This window comes from Ovis aries, chromosome 1 (assembly GCF_016772045.2).
Source record: "Ovis aries strain OAR_USU_Benz2616 breed Rambouillet chromosome 1, ARS-UI_Ramb_v3.0, whole genome shotgun sequence".
Taxonomy (NCBI): Eukaryota; Metazoa; Chordata; class Mammalia; order Artiodactyla; family Bovidae; genus Ovis; species Ovis aries.
Genome location: NC_056054.1, coordinates 61,314,763 through 61,334,198, shown reverse-complemented (window position 1 = coordinate 61,334,198; position 19,436 = coordinate 61,314,763). Strand labels below are relative to the sequence as shown.

General features: G+C 39.0%; 1 protein-coding gene across 3 annotated transcripts in view; it reads right to left on the bottom strand.

The window, feature by feature from the left end:
* Positions 1-18,658, bottom strand: part of SAMD13 (sterile alpha motif domain containing 13) — a 50,277-nt gene extending 31,619 nt beyond the window's left edge. The window contains exons 1-3 of one of the 3 annotated variants that reach the window (XM_042250372.2): positions 18,572-18,658; positions 16,628-16,720; positions 13,772-13,856 (exon numbers count right to left, since the gene is read on the bottom strand). In XM_042250372.2, coding sequence (XP_042106306.1) covers positions 13,772-13,824 — 53 coding nt within the window. In that variant the 5' untranslated portion in view covers positions 13,825-13,856; positions 16,628-16,720; positions 18,572-18,658. Of the gene's footprint in view, positions 1-13,771; positions 13,857-14,368; positions 15,379-16,627; positions 16,721-18,571 lie in introns of those variants that run through there. The other 2 variants (XM_004002134.5, XM_060411281.1) reach the window with 2 other exon arrangements.
* Positions 18,659-19,436: the final 778 nt, after the last annotated feature.

Genomic DNA, 19,436 nt, shown 5'->3' with positions numbered 1-19,436 from the left:
CAGAGAGGGCTGTTTCAAAAGTTAGTATTAATGCACATATGGCCAATTAATTAATGACAAATGAGCCAAGAATATACAAAGGGGAAAAGATAGTCTCTTCAATAAATGGTGATGGAAAAACAAGGGAACGATGTGCAAAAGAATGAAACTGGAACACTACCTTATACCACATAGAAAAATTAATTCAAAATGGATCAAAGATTTGAATGTAAGGCCTGAAACCATAAAGCCTGTAGGAGAAAGCATAAGTGGTAAGCTCTTTGACATCAGTCTTGGCGATGATTTTTTCTTTTTGGATCTGACTCCAAAAACAGTGGCAACAAAAGCAAAAATAAACAAGTGGGACTAAATTAGACTAAAAATCTCCTGCAGAGCAAACAGAACCAACAAAGTGAAAAGGCAACCTACGGAACAGGAGAAAATATTTGCAAATCCAAAGTACATAAAGAATACATATAACTCCACAGCAAAAATAAATATTAATAAACAATCAAATTTAAAAATGGGCAGAGGATTTGAATAGACATTTTTTCAAAAGAAGATATGTAGATGGCCAACAGGTATATGAAAAGATGTTCTACACCATTAATCATCAGGGAAGTGCAAACCAAAACAATAAGGAAATATCTTATGCCCTTTAGAATGGCTATTATTGAAAAAAAACAAGAGATAACAAATGTTGGCAAAGATGTAGACAAGGGAACCCTTATGCATTGTTGGTAGAATTGTAGTATGGAAAATAGTAGAGAGGTTCCTGAAAAAAATTAAAAACAGAACTACCAAAAAAATCAGCAATTTTGCTTCTGGGTATCTAACTAAAAGAAAGAAAAACACTGAATCAAAAAGATATAGCTCCCTCACATTCATGACCTCACTATTTACAATAGCCAAGACATGAAAGCAATCTGAGTGTCCATCACTGGAAAATAAAATGTGGTGTATATATATATAATAGAATAGTATTCAGCCATAAAAAGGAAGTCTTGTCATTTTTGACAATATAAACTGAATGTGAGGGCATTTTAAATGCCCTCTGCAAGTAAAGTAAGTCAGACAAAGAAAAATACATAATCTCACTTATATGTGGAATCTAAAAATAAAATATTTTAAAAATGTAAATCCAAAACCATAGATAGAGAGAACAGATTGGTGGCTGCCAGAGGTGGGGGGAGGGGTTGCAAAGCACTAAATGGTTGAAAGTGGTCAAAATGTACAAACTTCCAGTTATAAAATAAGTAATTCATGGGGATGTAACATTTAGCATGGTGACTATAACTAATAATACTGCACTGTATATTTGAAAGTTGTTAAAGATAGTAGATCTTAAAAATTCTTATCAGAAGAAAAAATCTAACTCTGTATATGATTCATGTTAACTACAGTTATCGTGGTGAACATTTGAATTATCATGGTGAATAATGAATTATTATGTGGTATATCTGAAACTAATAGGTTATATGAAAACTATATCTCAATGTTCAAAAGTTAGTATTTCAATATTAAAGTGAATTTAAAACTTTCCAACATTCATTACTAAGAAAAGTATTAATTATACTACTAATTATAAAAGAAATGTTAGTTCCAAAATTTAGCCTTTGCTTCATAATGAAACAACCAACTGAACACAAAGGCAGAAGAAGATGGGGAGATACATGAGCAAGAAAAGGCATGATTTTAATAAAAATAGCTTCTTTCAAAGGTTGCTAAACTTTGTTGCTGTGAGCATTCTATTGCAGTAGAGCTTCTCCACTGTGGGGTGAGCGGTTGGTGGTGGTGGGGAGATAAACCACTTGAAAAGTTGCTAACTTACTAAAAGCATCTATTGTGTGTGGGAATATTAGTTCCTCCTCCCTCCTAGGAGAAAAGGAGAAAAGGGAAAAAAGACTAACTGATGAAAAATGGAGTAATAAGACTAAATGAATGGGGAAAAATATTCACATTGTATACTTGTAAGTTGTATAGATATGCACATATATGTGAAACACCGAGAATTTTTTATAATTTATTGAAAATTCTACATGATTAAACATAGATCAATAGAGTGTCATGTACCAAAGTTTTGATTAATTCAAAATCTGTGATTCTGAAATCCATAAAAAGAGAACATTATGATCCCATTTGTTCAATAAAAGTTTATGTCTCCTTCATATACATTGGGCTTCCTTGGTGGCTCAGACAGTAAAGAATCTGCCTGCAATGCAAGAGACCTGAGTTCGATTCCTGGGTCAGGAGGATTCCCTGGAGAAGCGAATGGCTACCCACTCCAGTATTCTTGGAGTGGTATCCTGGAGAGCCGTCATGGACAGAGGAGCTTGGCGGGCTGCAGTCCATGGGGTCACAAAGCATCGGATAAGACGGAGTGACTAACCACAGCACAGCACACATATATATGGATACAGAGCGCTCTATACAGAAACTGTCTAGAAGAACATACTCCAGACTATTAAGATGGCTCCCTCTTAGTTATTTAGTTATTTTAAAACTTACTAGAAATATCAATAACCTCAGACATGCAGAAGACACCACCCTTATGGCAGAAAGTGAAGAGGAACTAAAAGCCTCTTGATCAAAGTGAAAGAGGAGAGCGAAAAAGTTGGCTTAAAGCTCAACATTCAGAAAATGAAGATCATGGCATCCGGTCCCATCACTTCATGGGAAATAGATGGGGAAACAGAGGAAACAGTGTCAGACTTTATTTTTTTGGGGCTCCAAAATCACTGCAGATGGTGATTGCAGCCATGAAATTAAAAGATGCTTACTCCTTGGAACAAAAGTTATGAGCAACCTAGATAGCATATTCAAAAGCAGAGACATTACTTTGCCGACTAAGGTCCATCTAGTCAAGGCTATGGTTTTCCAGTAGTCATGTATGGATGTGAGAGTTGGACTGTGGAGAAAGCTGAGTGCCAAAGAATTGATGCTTTTGAACTGTGGTGTTGGAGGAGACTCTTGAGAGTCCCTTGGACTGCAAGGAGATCCAACCAGCCCATTCTGAAGGAGATCAACCCTGGGATTTCTTTGGAAGGAATGATGCTAAAGCTGAAACTCCAGTACTTTGGCCACCTCATGCGAAGAGTTGACTCACTGGGAAAGACTTTGATGCTGGGAGGGATTGGGGGCAGGAGAAGAAGGGGACAACAGAGGATGAGATGGCTGGATGGCATCACCGAGTCAATGGATGTGAGTTTGAGTGAACTCTGGGAGATGGTGATGGACAGGGAGGCCTGGCGTGCTGCGATTCATGGGGTCACAAAGAGTCAGACACGACTGAGCGACTGAACTGAACTGAACTGAATCACCATGAATCCAACATGCAAAATAAAAGCTATAATCTTTTTTTTAAAAAACTATAATCTTGACAATGCTTATATCCATCCCACCCCTGCATCCCTGACCTGAGGGAATCATCCTCCCAACCTCATATTCATTTAAGCTTTCTCCTCATGCATGTGTGCAAGAGCTTGTTTTGGCTTTAACCTGTGCAATATTGTAGCTTCTAAACACAGGTGACTGTTGAGCATTAAAAATCCAACTAAGAAATTGGGTTTTTCATTTTAACTAGTTTAAATTTAAAAACTCGAATTAATGTAAATTATGTTTCTGATCAACACAACTTCATTGTTTCAGTGTGATAACATTTCCCTTTAACCACTGCATTGCCTAGATACTACTTTGAAGTTCAATCAGATGCAGCTCTCTTTCTCTAGTTTTACACAGAAACACATGGCAATCTAGTTGGCATCTATACATTGATTCAGGATAAATGATCTTTTCTATGCACCCATGTGATATTGTAATGTGTTTGATGCAGACAGCACAGGTTATAAGACTCTCTTTGTATGTTGTAATTGATAATTAATAATCTTACAATTTCAATCATAATAAAATATTTTAGTTAAAAATAAGTATGGATACATTTTAAAATGTAAAAAGGAGGCATACCACTGACGCAGAATCAAAAGGAGATGCAGAAACTAGCACCAGAGTCAGAACAGTAAAGAAAAAAGGAGCCTGACTCAAAGTATGTTGGAAATTTCATGATGAACAGCAACTGCAATTCATTGGAGCAGAGCAAAAGGGGAAAAGCTATTTGAAAATGGATAATATTAAGAGACATTTTTAGCAAAGACGTGGCGAATTTGGTAACTTGCTTCTCAACAGTCAAAAAGAACTAATAACATTAGTTACCTGTAATCAAAATTCAACATCCAACAAAACATTTTGAAGTGATTTTAAACAGAATCTGAGCTCATAAATTTGTCCAGCTATAAACAACTTGGATTCTAGCACAGAAAAAGAATACAGTTTTTTCAATAGCTATGTTGTTATATTCAGTTTTAAGGATATTATGATAAGATACTAAAAAGGCAGTTCATCAAAAGTGAGACATTTTTCAATCAAGCCATCAAACAATTGCCCAAAGAATGTAAGATCTTTTTAACAGTATCTAAGATCAAAGGCAATGGCACCCCACTCCAGTACTCTTGCCTGGAAAATCCCATGGATGGAGGAGTCTGGTAGGCTGCAGTCCATGGGATCTCGAAGAGTCGGACACGACTGAGCGACTTCACTTTCACTTTTCACTTTCCTGCATTGGAGAAGGAAATGGCAACCCACTCCAGTGTTATTGCCTGAAGAATCCCAGGGACGGAGGAGCCTGGTGGGCTGCCGTCTATGGGGTCGCACAGAGTCGGACACAACTGAAGCGACTTAGCAGCAGTAGCAGCAAGATCGATTGGTTCAAATTTGGAAAAACACAACTACTTTTCTTTAGCTTTAGATGAGTAGTGCAACATCAAAAGTGAAAAGTGTTAGTCATTCAGTCATGTCTGACTCTTTGTGACTCCACCGACTGCAACATGCCAGGCTCCTCTGTCCATAGACTTCTCTAGGCAAGAATACTGGAGTGGGTAGCCATTCACTTCTCCAAGGGATTTTCCTGACCCAGGGATCAAACCCAGGTTTCCTGCGTTGCAGGCAGACTCTACCATCTGAGTCACAAGGGAAGCCCATAACATCAAAGACACTGCCAAGTTCATACTTGGAGTCTGCTTTATCTCAGAAGACTTCCAAATTTAAGAAGTAATGTTACCAATTTGTGGCCTGAAAAACTGAATTTCTATTTAAATATTTTTAAATGCTTTATATTTGTTGAAGAATAACTTCAGCTAGATTGGAAAAAATTAAATCCTATCCTGGTAGATGGTACTTCAGCCACACTAAGTTTAAAAAAATCTGGTTTTAATATACTTTTAAAACAGGAGACATATTTCATTGCTTCATTCTACTGTATGATACACGTGTTCAGTTTTTTGAAGCAGACTCCTGGAAAGTGTCAAGAATGCCATTGTTAAATCATTCCATAAATATTTGTAAATGCCACAGATCAATGCCAAACAATGGAACTCTTAAAAGAAATAGAGCACATTTAAAGATCTGTGTTCTTTGCCAATACTTGTTAAGCCATAGAAGAAGTATAAAAGACTTACTGTATTGTTAAGTCCAATTCAAGATTTCATTAAAACAGAAAATGCTTTCCCAATATTCAATAATTAAAGACAAAAAAAGGCAGAGAAATTTATATTTTCTCATGGATATATCAGACTACATGTAAATGAGATTAATTTGAAGCTCCTGAAAAACAAAAAAAAAGGAAATGCTGATTTGTAACCTAGGTAAAGAGGCACAAAATTTTGTGTTGAAATTGAAACTTTTCAGAGTACCATAAAAATAATTTCACACATTTTTCTAACATAAATCAATTTTAAGAGAAATTGGAAGGATGATTTATTGGATAAATTTATATGTCTTGTAAATTTATGTAATACACTTTTGAATTTAATGCTAACAATATGATTTTTTTGAGTATCAGCAAATTTATTTAACCTAGACAGTTTTGAAACTGATATGCTATTGCTTCCAAGTCAAATCAAATCTACAAAAGAAGAACCAGGAACTTCCCTGGTGGTCCAGTGGCTAAGACTCCCTGCCCCTAATGCAGGGGGCCCAGGTTCGATCCCTCGTCAGGGAACTAGATCCCACATGCCACAACTAAGACCTGGTGCAGCCAAGTAAATGAACAAAAAGTAAATATATAAAAAAAGAAGCACCAGTTGTATCAATGTATGTGAATGTATTAAAGGAAAATAATTTTTGGTACTTGATTCATTTATAAAAACTTTTAAGAAGTATTTGGGTATGTGATTCTACTTTTTCAATCACAAATTTTATGAAATCTAATAGAGATCAAATATTTATAATAAAATTTTTGCATCCAAACTGAGACATACTATAAGTGTAAAATATACAGTGGGCTGATATAATGTAACACAAAAATATAAACTATCTCATTAATAATGTGCTATATTGATTACATTTAAAAATGATAATATCCTGGGTATTTTTAGTCAAATATAAGCTATATTAAAATTAATTTCATCTGTTAAAATATAACCACCAGAAAATGTTAAATTACCTCTATGGCTCAAATGTCATTTCTAGTATATATCTGGCACTAGCATATATCCACGGAGAGGGCAATGGCACCCCACTCCAGTACTTTTGCCTGGAAAATCCCATGGACGGAGGAGTCTGGTAGGCTGCCGTCCATGGGGTCACTAAGAGTCAGACACTACTGAGTGACTTCACTTTCACTTTTCATTTTCATGCATTGGAGAAGGAAATGGCAACCCACTCCAGTGTTCTTGCCTGGAGGATCCCTGGGCTTCCGTCTATGGGGTCGCACAGAGTCAGACACGACTGAAGTGACTTAGCAGCAGCAGCATATATCCAGAAACGGAATTGTTGAGTTATAAGATATTTTATGGTTCAACACTGGAAAATAATGCCAAATTGTTTTCCAAAGCCGCTGGACATTAGCATCAACATTACCAGTGAACATGTTAAAACACGAGCTCCCAGGCCCTTGGGATGTACCGAACAGAAACTCTGGAGGTATGGCCCAGATGCCCTCTAAGTGATACAAATTCACTCTGAGAAACACTGCCTAGCATGACTTAGCACAGACTTATATCTTATACTTGGAAGAAATATGCCATTTTGAAAAGGGAAGTCCTGTCTTTGTTAAGTTATGGTCATAGTATTGAATGTTTCCATCATTTACAAATCTTGGGTACTTAGGCTTCTATAGCCCCCTGGGAGTGAGAGCTGTGCCTCTGGTGAAAGAGACTGAAAGCTACCTTTGACAGCCTAGTCACCCCAGTGCAGAAGAAAGGGCTCAGGCTTCAAAGCCAGACTGTACACCTAAACACCAACATCAGGACTTATAAGCAGTGAACTCTTAGAAGGTCTTTTACCTCCTGGAGCTTTGGTTTTCTCCACTATAAAACAGGAATTATAGCACATACCTCAAAATATGGTTGTTAGGATTAACAAGCCTCACACAAAGTGCTAGACACAGAGAAAGGACTCCATAAATAATAGCCTTGTAAATCTAAAGCTCTGAGCAGTAGCACATGGCCAGTGAATAAGGTCATTATCCTAGGCTTCTTTGGAAATGATCCTTTGGGAAGTACATTGTCTAATAAAGCAACTATATTTTCCATGCCTGGAAAACAAAATGGAAGCAACTGTGACCCCAATTTGAGCAGATCTCAGAAAGAGCCTTAAGACTCTGTATTTTAGGGATTCAGTATTATAATCTAACTCTATCTTGGCCAACAGGTTAGCCAATAGCCACTTGTTATATAAACTGAGACTGCTATTTCTGATCAAGGTGGAGTAATGGGGCCCAGAACTACCCTTCTGCCTAAAACAACTAAAAAAATAGACAAGATGTATAAAACTGGCACTCAAGGTATTGGACACAGGCAATAAAGAACAGTGGTCCCTGAAGGATGGGAAACAAGCATGGTAGCCCTAGCCACTTACTGCCTGAAGAGAGATTTTAGGCTGTGCCCGGGTACAGAGTTCCAGAGAGGAGAGAGCTACAGAGAGAGAACTCTGGAGATGTGTAGAGGTTTCCCTTCAAGTGCTCAGTGGAGTACTGATTATCACATACACACAAGGAAATAAGCTGGGGAAAGAATCATGAAAAAGAATTAGAGACAAAAATCCTTAGAGATCACACAGAGTTGGGAACAGTGCTTGTTTCTATCTTCCAGAGAGGAATATCGCATCACTCAGGAGTATCGGTTAGAGTAGAAATGTGGGTCTTACATCAATAAAATGGGGAATAAAAAGGGTAAATACAGCTCTAGTCCTGACTAACAATACTTGTTAATAAAATAAGGCTTAAAAGGATCAATTGCTTGTTTCCAACTAATTTAAGCACATCCCAGGACGAAGATCTGGAATATTTACAGGAATACAAAATTATCCAACATTCAACAAAGCCAAATTCAAAACACCTAACTTTCAATAGAGAATTACCAAGCATGCAAAGAAGGAGAAATATATGACCCACAGTGAAAAGAAAAACCAATCAACTGAAACTGACTGAGAACTGACAGAATTAGTAGACAAGGACATTGAAACAATTTTATGACTCTATTTCATATGTTCAGAAGTAGAGGGAAGGATATGTAAATGAAGACATGAAAGATTTTAAAAGACCAAGCTGAACTTCTAGAGATGAAAACTTGTTTGAAATAAAAAATGCATTGGGTAGGATTAACAAGAGATTACACATTCCAGAAGAAAAGATTAGTGAACTTGAAGGAAAAGCAATAGAAACTATCCAAAAATGAAACACAGAAAGAAGACTGGAAAAAAGTTAACAGGGTATCAGTGAATTGTGGGGCAATATCAAGTGATCAAATAAACCTAGAGCTATAACTGGAGTCCCCAAAGGAGAAGTGGAGAGGGACCAAAGAAAATTTAAAAAATAACAGTTGAAAATTTTCCCCAGCAATCCCACTGCTGGGCACACACTGAGGAAACCAGAAGTGAAAGAGACACGCATACCCCAATGTTCATCGCAGCACTGTTTACAATAGCCAGGACATGGAAGCAACCTAGATGTTGATCGGCAGATGAATGGATAAGAAAGCTGTGGTACATATACACGATGAAATATTACTCCGCTATTAAAAAGAATGCATTTGAATCAGTTCTAATGAGGTGGATGAAACTGGAGCCTATTATACAGAACGAAGTAAGTCAGAAAGAAAAACACCAATACAGTATATTAACACATATATATTGATGGGGTCGCAAAGAGTCGGACACGACTGAGTGACTGAACTGAACTGAACTGATGGAATTTAGAAAGATGGTAACGATGACCTTATATGCAAGACAGCAAAAGAGACACAGATGTAAAGAACAGACTGTTGGACTGCGTGGGAGAAAGTAAGAGTGGGATGATTTGAGAGAATAGCATTGAAACATGTATATTATCATATGTGAAATAGACTGCCAGACCAGGTTCAATGCATGAGACAGGGAGCTCAGGGCTGGTCCACTGGGATGACCCTGAGAAATGGGATGGGGAGGGAGGTGGGAGGGAGGGTCAGGATGGGGAACACATGTACACCCATGGCTGATTCATGTGAATGTATAGCAAAATCACCACAATATTGTAAAGTAATTAGCCTCCAATTAAAATAAAAAGAAAAAAATAAAATTAAAAAAAAAGAAATTTCCAAACTTGATGAAAACTAAACCCATAGATTCCCCCTCCCAAAAAACAAACTTTAAACACAAGAAAGATGAATAAAACTACACTGAGTCTCATAATCAAATTGCTCACAAATCAATGACACAGAGAAAAATTTTAAAGCAGGCTGAAAAGAAAGACAAGAAAAAAAGTAAAAATGTTTTTCTTGTCTTAAGATTGGGAACAAAATTAGGATGTCTAATCTCACCACTGCTATTCAACTTTTTACTGGAGGTCTTATTCAGTGCAATAAAGTAAGAAAAAGAAAGGTATCCATAGCGGGAAAGAAAAAGTAAAACTGTCTTTATTTACAAGACATAGCTGTCTATGTTAAATATCTGATAGAATCTATGAAAAAGCCATTAGAAGTAATAAGTGAGTTTAGCAAGGTTGTAGGATACAAGATCAATATTAAAAAAACCTACCATATTTCTTTATACTAGCAATAAACAATTAGAAATTTAAATTTAAAAAGCATTATCAATAACGGGGCTTCTCTGGTGACTCAGTGTTAGAGAATCCTCTGCTAATGCAGGAGATGCAAGTTCAATCCCTGGGTCGGGAAGATCTCATAGAGAAGGAAATGGCAACCTCCTCCAGTATTTTTTTTTTTTTTCCCTCCAGTATTCTTGATTGGGAAATCCCATGGACAGAGAAGCCCGGTGGGCCACAGACCATGGGATCACAGAAGAGTCAGACATGACTTAACAACTAAACAACAACAACCACTAATAATAGTATAAAAATATGAAATATGGAGGGATATATCTGACAAAATATGTAAGACCTGAACACTGAAAACCATGAGACACTGCTGAGAGAAATTAAGGAGGACCTGAGTAACGGGTCAAAATGCTGTGTTAATGAATTGGAAGACACAATATTGTTAAGATGTCAATTCTCCCTAAATTGATCTATAATTCAATGCAATGCCAGTCAAATGACCAGCAGGCATTCTTTTTTGGTAGAAATTTACAAGCTGATTTATATGGAAAAGCAAAGGACCTGAGTACCAAAACAAGTTCCAAAAAGATCAAAGTTGAATGGATAATACTACCTGATTTCAAGATTTATCATAAAGGTATAGTTATTCAAACAGTGTTGCATTGGCATAAATATATACAAAATATCACCGGAATAAAACAGAGTCCAGAACTAGATCTACAGATATACGATCAGTTATTTTTTCAACAAAGTTGCAGAAATAGTTCAACAAATGGTGCTGGAACAACTGGATCTCCAAAGGCAAAAAAACCAACCACCGAAACCACTATCAACAGTAAGACTTTAATCCTTATTCCACATTATATACAAAAATTAACTCAAAAATTATAGTCCCAAATCTAAGAAAACATAAGAGAAAATCTTTGTGACCTTGAGCGAGGCAAATGTTTCTTAGAGGAGTGACACTAAAAGCACTATCCATAAAATAAAAAATTTATAAACTGGACTTCATCAAAATTTAAAACTTCTGCAAAAAAAAAAAACAACAAAACTTCTGCACTTTGAAAGGCACTGTAGAGAGAATGAAAAAACAAGTTACATACAGCAAGAAAATATTTTCAAATCCTGTATATAACAAAGGACTTGTATCCTGAATGTGTAAAAATTCTATATAATAATATATTAAAAAACCAGCCTAATAAAAAGATGGACAAAAGATCTGAACAATACTTAAGAGGATCTATAGATAAAACAAGCACATAAAAAAAAAATCTCAACATCCTCAGTCGTTACAGAAATGAAAATTAAAACCATACCTAATAACCAAGGAGAGAACTGTAAAACACTGATAAAGGAAATTGAAAATAATTCAACGTAATGGAAAGATATACCATGCTCTTGGATTGGAAGAATTAATGTTGTTAAAATGGTCATACTACACAAAGCAATCTTCAGATTAAAAAACAAAACAAAGCCCACCCAATGAAGTGAAGAAGACTGATCACACCAAGTTCCTGAGGATACAGAACAAGTGGAGTGCTCACACACTGCTGGTGGGAATGCAAAATGGCACAACTTGTTCGGAAGCCAGTTTGGCAATTTCTTACAAAGTTTAGCATGCACCTACCACACGGCCTTCCCTGGTGGCTCAGCCGGTAATGCGTCAGTCTACCACTCGGGATACCCAGGTTTGATCCCTGGGTCGGGAAGATCCCGCTGGAGAAGGAGACGGCAATCCACTCCAGTACTATTGCCTGGAAAATCCCATGGACAGAGGAGCCTGGTAGGCTGCAGTCTATGGGGTCGCAAAGAGTCGGACATGACTGAGCGACTTCACTTACTTACTTACCACATGGCCCAGTCACTTCACTCCTAGATACTTATCCAAGAAAAATGTATATGTTCACACACACACCTGTACACAAGTGCCCAAGGCAGTTCAGTTGTAACCCTAATAAACGGAAACAACCCAAAAGTCTATGAACAAGTGGGTGGACAAACAATGAACAAAGCGTTGTATATCCATACAATAAAACATTACTTAGTAATAAAAATCAATGAACTATTGAGACATATTATAACATAAACAAATCCTAAATTAATTATTCTGGGGGAAAGAAACCAGACCCCTTCCCTCTCCCTAAAAAAGTATATTCTGAATAATTCCATTTATATTAAAATCTAGGAAAAATAAACTAATCTTCAGTGAGAGACTACCAGTGTTGCCTGGGGAATATGAGGGCAGAGAAGGGCAGGAAGGAGAGATTATGAAGGTTTATGAGGAACCTATGGGGATGATGGATATGTCTGTTATCTTAATTTTGGTAATGGTTTCATGGGTGTATACAAATGTCAGAGCTTATCATATTTTATACTTTAAACACATGCAGTTTATTATATGGCAATCATATTTCAATGAAGCTGTTAACTTTTAAAATTGATTTAAATTGAATAAAATTAAAAGTTCAGTTCATCAGTTATATTAGTCACATTTCAAGTTTTTAATTGCCACATGCAGCTCATGGCTACCATGGTGGACAGTATCTGTGTAGGACATTTTCAACACTGCTCAGGGTACTGTTGGAAGCAGTTGGTCTAACCGACACATTAAAAAAAGCATCTCTTTCTTTCATTCTTCCTCCATCTACTTTCCCCAAACTTCAAACATGGGCTCAAGCATGGAAGCATGGCATTGATACATAAATTACAGGAGAAAATTTTAAAGCAGATTTTATTAAGTTTAATGTAACCTTAATATAAAAGAAACCTTCTATTCATAAACATATACAGCATACTATTTTTTCATTTAGTTATCACAGCTTCTACAGATTACATTAGCTTCTTCCAAAGCTCAGGTTGAAGGAGATTTTAAACTAAAATGACAGGGGAAAAATGAAACAGACAATACTGTCTTGGAGCATACTTCTTCCTTATAAGCAATGTGGTTAGAGCCAAAATATAACTCCTAGAATAAATATTTTTTCATATACTTACAGATATTTTATGTCTAAAATATGTAGCATGTTTCAGAATATACCACATAATGCAACTAAATTTTCCTATTTAAAAGTATCAAGCATATAACTCACAATAAATATAATCAGATGTTTCAACTGTAAGAGCAGATGTAAAAAAGAGACTTTGGTATATACAGAAATGTTTCACATTCAAGAAACAGTTTATAAAATGAGGACAGAGAAGTTGTTAAACTTAGTATTCTTACTGACACTTTTCCTTCCCTTCCTATAGCTTTCATTTTTGAGATGGGTGGTTTTATTCAAAAAAGACTCAATCTCTCTTTTCTGTTCCCCCTCACGCAAGCACGCACACACACACACACACACACACACACTGCACCCCCACCCCCATACCCCTTGTAGCCTACGGACTTGGGAGGCAGAGTCTATGTTTGCTCTGTGTTTTTGTTTCAATATTCAGAATTCAGGGCTGGAATCTTCAACCTTCCCTGTTTTAAAGCCTGATACACTAGCCCGTTATGTACTTTGATGTCTGAGTCATCTCTTAGAAATGGAATACAGAAAAATGGAATTGAGGCTGGGGGGAGAGGGGAAGCTGGTCGCTAGTGTAGACCAATCAACCAAGACAGCCCCCACAGCGTATTGCAGCAGATAAGCAAGGAGTATAAAAATAGAACCCAAGTCCCTCTGTTGTTCGCAGAAGCAGAACTCACAAGCCAGTTTCACTTACTTTTTTACACCGGCAGAGCCATTTTCCTTGTTTTCCATGTCAACAGATAGCATGGGGAGGCTGCAGGGTTCCTTTACTTCAGCAACTAATCAATAAGGGAGAAAAGCTCGTGTTTAATTCTTTGAAAGTGAGAGAAGAATATATATTCTGAATCGGAAACATAATGGTCCCTTTTTACAGCCTCACACCAATTCACGTATATGTTTGCTTAAATCTCCAGTTCCCTCAGCGATTGGAGAGATGTGATTAAACCTAAAGAATTGGAGGAGACAGATTGGGGTGCTTTCATCTGTGCTGGCACTCCCTGCCTCGACAATAAGCATTTGCAAATGAAATTGAATCCTTGTTCAAAACAAGTGCTGTGTGAACTGGCACAGCTTCTCCCAGTGCCAAGCTCTCACTTAAGACACTGCAACTCATAAATGAGTCAAAGTCGACAAAAACAATCCCCCTTTTCCTCCCCTTTCCATCTCGGGCTGTGATTTCTTTTTTTCTTACTGTTTTTTTTTTTTTTTCTGTCCACTCCCACTTCTCCCCTATTTTTTCACTGCGATGCAAAAGAGCACTTAAAGCTTTTGTCAGCAAATATTCCCCTACCTCATATATTCTCAATGAAAACCTTAAAAACCTGTCTGTGAGATGGCCATGCTCTGGTAAAGCTGGAAGCTCAGGAAAATGTCAGATAGCCCTTAACACAGAAAGGTGCTGCTGGTGTGTGTGTGTGTGTGTGTGTGTGTGTGTGTGTGTGTGTGTGTGTGTGTGTGAGAGTGTGTAAGAGAGGGTAGGCAGCTCATTAGATTTATGTAAAAATCATCAGAACATTCAAGGAGATATAGTAGCATCCATCACTTCATCTTTTTGTTTAGTAGAACACAGAAAAAATAAAATCCCTCTACAATTAATATGCAATTAGCAAGATGAAAAAGCTACGAACAAAACTGCTGAAAAAAAAAAAAAACTAGTTCTGAAACGTGCTTGTTCTTCTACAGCTGAAGCCATAAATTAAATACATTTCCTCTCAAATCACTTTATACTTCGGCACTTCTTCCCTAGGGATTACTCTGACATGACAAGTGCACCATTTAGTATATTCACAAGATTTTATCACTGTTACAGAAGTAGATGATTAACAAATAATACTGTAAGTGTGGGATAATCTTCACTGCTGACATACACGCACACACACACACACACACACACACACACACACAAACTTCCAGGTACTACACCACTTAGATCATTCATAGAGAAATCCAACATTTAATATACATCTAGATATTAACATACATCCACACACCGTTACAGAGTAGACAGAAGATAGTGCTGATTGCTCCATGCCAAAAGAATGATTTCACTTCAGTTGGAAACTGTTACACATTCACCATTTTCTAAGCATCTCAGAAACAAAACAAAACAAAACACACAATGATACTCTGCAACACCACACTACATAGTCTTATTATTATTATTTTCTTTTCTTGTGGAAGAGTAAAAAGAAAACCTACCTAGAAGCAACTAAAACATGTCATTTTTTATAGGCTTATCAAGAACAGCCAAAGAAACCCCAATGTTTTCTTTCACAAAGTAGGCTGGCAAAGGAATTCAATAAGGAGGTACAATTTGACACAGTGAAATAAAACCAGGCTGGCTCTCAGCCAACATGACGTTAGGAATCACACACAAGCTGCACCAACTGCCTTCTGGTTCATGGCTGACTTTTTAAAGCTACAGTGTGCCTGTTCACTTTTGCTAACTACCTTCAACACAATTAGTGGAAGTGAATGAATCACAAGTCCCCACGCTACAGAATTCTCCCTGCACCTGTCTTGATCAAAGGAAAACAAACTGGATCCAGAGGCTATTATTTTCTCCCTCCCCTTCCTTGTTTCTGCATCATATGTCTTAGCTGTTTTGAGCATGAATCCCATGTGTCAAACTATCTTTTTTCTTCCCTGTGGGAGAAAAAATAAGAGAAAGTCCAGTGCCTAAGGGCTATATTCAGTGAACACCCAGAAGCTGCAGTCCTGTGTTACTCATTTGCTGACAAAGTTCCCAGGGCTGGCTTTCAAGCTCTTTGTGAGAATAAGGAAAGCACTGCCCAGCAGAAAATCCTTTTACTTCATTATGCAGGAAGTAACATATTTCAGAGAGGATGCAAAGGAGATGACCAGATCGCCTGAGAACTCCCACATTCTTTAATTTTGGCATTCATCCTACCAGATGAAGTCAGCCAAAAACTCAAAATAAAACAAACTTTATTCTACGAAACAAAAACAATTAGTCTGGGAGGTTTCATTTTACCAGATTTCCCCAGTTGCGTAAAGAGCATAATTCAACAAATTCAACATTTCTTTTCTATGAGCACCTGCTACTATATTAATTACATATGAAAAAGAAGATTTGTGCCAACCCCCAAATTCATAGTATCTTCTACCATCCTAAGTCCCAGTTCAGGAAAGGGGAAGGTGGAATAAAGGCCAGGCATGATCTTTTGATTAAGTTACCCTGATCAATCTTACAGTTCTCTTGCTTGACTGAGAACTACTGCTCAAGGGAAACATTCCCATTCCACAAACATACTGTATATAACTAGAAACACAAATGATTGTCACTGAAATAAACAATCAATATTTGCACACTTTTAGGTCAAGATGTCAACAAAACCTCTCAAGGTAGGGCAGAAGGATCCTAGAAAAAGTCATTTCCTGCTGTAATACTGTATAGACTGGGCAGAATTGAGGAGAAAGCTGCTGGTCTCTCTTTTCTTTAGCAATTTTTAAGGGCACTAGAAAATCAGCAAATATAATCTAAATTTGCAATCTGAATTTCAAAGTCAATTTTCTTCCCCTTACTTACTGCAGAAATGATATTAGAAATTTTCAACTTCTTGGAAGATCATCGCTGAGAAAAATTTCAAATGCTCTCTCTGCACATCTTTGCCATTGCCCCCTTGAAAGAGCAAATAATAATAATTTAGGGAAGACTTCTAAATATTCTTTTATTTTTGAGTACTATTTTTTGAGCACAGCTCAAACAAGTGTTTTTTTTTTTTTTCTTGGTTTGTTTTATCACCAATGATCAAAATGATGAACTCTTCTGGAGACAGAGGACTCTTTCACCAACAGATTCCATAATGCTTTTGAACTTGATCTGAGGTGTCTAAACTGTTTTCCAACTAAATTCAAATGGAAGGGGGCTGGGCTGTGAGTCCTGGGGGCAAGGGATAGAGAAGAGAGTACCCTGACAGCACCGTCATGGCACTGCTTAGAACAATATTAGGTTCAGCCCACCACTCTTGAAAGAAGAGAGGCAAAGCAAGTGTAGTTATACTGACTCTCATCAGATACCCTCACAGGAGAAAGGATTTTATTTCTCCAAGAATTTCTTCCTACGTATAGAATAGGGCATCCCTTACTGTCTTTCTTGTTGTGATAAAAATTTGCTTGTTAGACAAGGGTGTGGGTTTCGGAAGGTGTTGTGAAAAATCAATACCATTTTATAAAAAATGAGCCACATATCCTGACAACAGGAGGTTTCATTCATCAGCTAATTTCTAATTTTGGAGTAAACTGACATTTGTGGGTATAAGCATCTATACTAGTACTCAACCACTTCCTCCTCACTCCTTCCAACAAAGTGATATTAACCCTCTTCTCTGCTAATAAAAATTAAGTGTATTTGTGTGTAGTGTGGTGCCTGGTGTATGTGTAGGGCACAGCATAAATGCAGTATGTGTGATAAGCGTATGCTGTGTAATATGTGTGGGTGTTGTACCTGTGGTATATGTGTGTGTTTGTGGTGTGCGTAGTGTCGTGGTATTCTTGTATTTGCAGAATGAGCAGTATGCATTGTGTTTGGCTGTGTGTGTAAGAGGAGTGAGAGAGAGATACAAACCAACAAGACCCTCTAATCCAGGACATCATGGGATGTGCTAAAGTAACTTGAGAGGTCCTCGTGCTGAGATTCCGGAGCAGTACTTTCAGGGACACTTGGAAATGGGCTCAGATAGGAAGGGAGATGGGTCAGGAAGAATGGGAAACTGGTGCCTCAATCAGCTTCTTTTATTGATCTCTCATCCCCCAGTGAGCAAGCACCCTCCCGGGGGAACCATCCGCCCTGCCTTGCCTCCAGGTATCCGCCCGCAGGCGTCTCCAGCCCGGATCTCTGAGCGCAGCCCTGGGTACACAGCGCTGCAGAAGTCATCTCAAGAAGTCGCCGAAGGGCAGGGCCGAGCTCAGCAGGGCCCTAGAGGGTCTCTAGGGGAAACTGAGGAGGGCCTGGGGAGGGGGCGGTGGGGGCAGAACATAGGGCAGGAGAGGGGATGCCGGAGAAACTCTTGAATCAGCGGTCACGTCCGACAGCCAAACGACTCGCTTGTGGCACTGGTGACAGAGGGGAAAGTTTCTGGCTAAGATTTTCAAGAAGAAATCATTTGTCTTTGGGACTGGGGGCTCCCCAGGGGAACTCATCTTTGGAAAGGGAGTAGGGAGGTGTGGCGCTCGGTAAGCGCCCAGCCGAGCCTTGCCACCTCCTGCTCCCCTCCTGCTAGCTCCGCCCTGCAGCCCCCGGGGAGCCGCAGCGCTCCACGGGGCGGGCACGCTTCTGCCCCCACTTCTACTCCGGGGTGACAGATAACACACTCGGGGGGTACAACAAGCTGCAGGAGCACCGGACACACAGCAGAGACGAGGGAGGGCAGGGCAGTTTTTCTCGTGGCTTTCTTCGTTTCCTTCCATCCTGGACAGGGGGGGGTAGGACGGGCGCGTTCCCAGTGCCCTGGTAGCACGAGCGATCACTTACCTCCCCGCATGGCCAGCGCCGGGAGGCTTTCCCCGGTGCAGAGATCGCCGGCCGCCACGCGCCCAGCCCCAGTGCACCCGGCCGGGCGCGCGGGGCACGCCGGGACTTGTAGTCTCCGCCCTCGGGGCCAGGGTCCGAGGGGTGGGTCGGCGAGGAAGCTGGGAGGCCCGGGAGGGAAGGGATAGGGCCGGGGAGCTAAGAAGGTAAAGGAAGGACATTTGCAAAAACTTGAAACTTCCTGGGAGCTGGAGGTGTGAAACACTCCGAGAGAGGTTTTTAAACAGGGAGTTTTCAGGCTAATACCATTTTCTTCCTGTCTTATTCGCACGTGGCAATTCTGATGAAGTTTTGAGCTGGGGTTTGGCAGTTATGACAAGCAGAGATTTCCTCAGGCCAAGTCCACATTAGAGTGTTACTCCTTTCACCCAAACATAACAAGCGGCATCCTCTGCTTGGAACACCTATTGTGTGGCTCACTCAGTTGAAGCCCTGGTCATGCAAAAGGAGAGTGAATAATTGCCCATCACATTTGGAGAGCACTTTACAAAGCACTTTTTACTGATTTAGTTCATTTTATTAGAACCAGAAAGCAACATAGATACGCGGAGGAAAGCTAAAAAATGCAAGGAGTCTTTTGTATTCGCACTTCCGGAGGTTGGGGGTCCCCCCACCCTTCGTCCTCCCCCTCCCACCCTTCGCTCTCACCGCCCCCCACCCCGACCCCCCAGCACAATTCTTTTTATCCTCCACCCCTTTTCTTAGCAGCTGGGAAGAGAGCGTAGGGAGGAGGGCTGTGTCGGATGTGGTGGGCGCAGTGAAAGAGGGGAGCCTGCTGTGAAGGACTTCCTTGAAAGAGCTGATAATA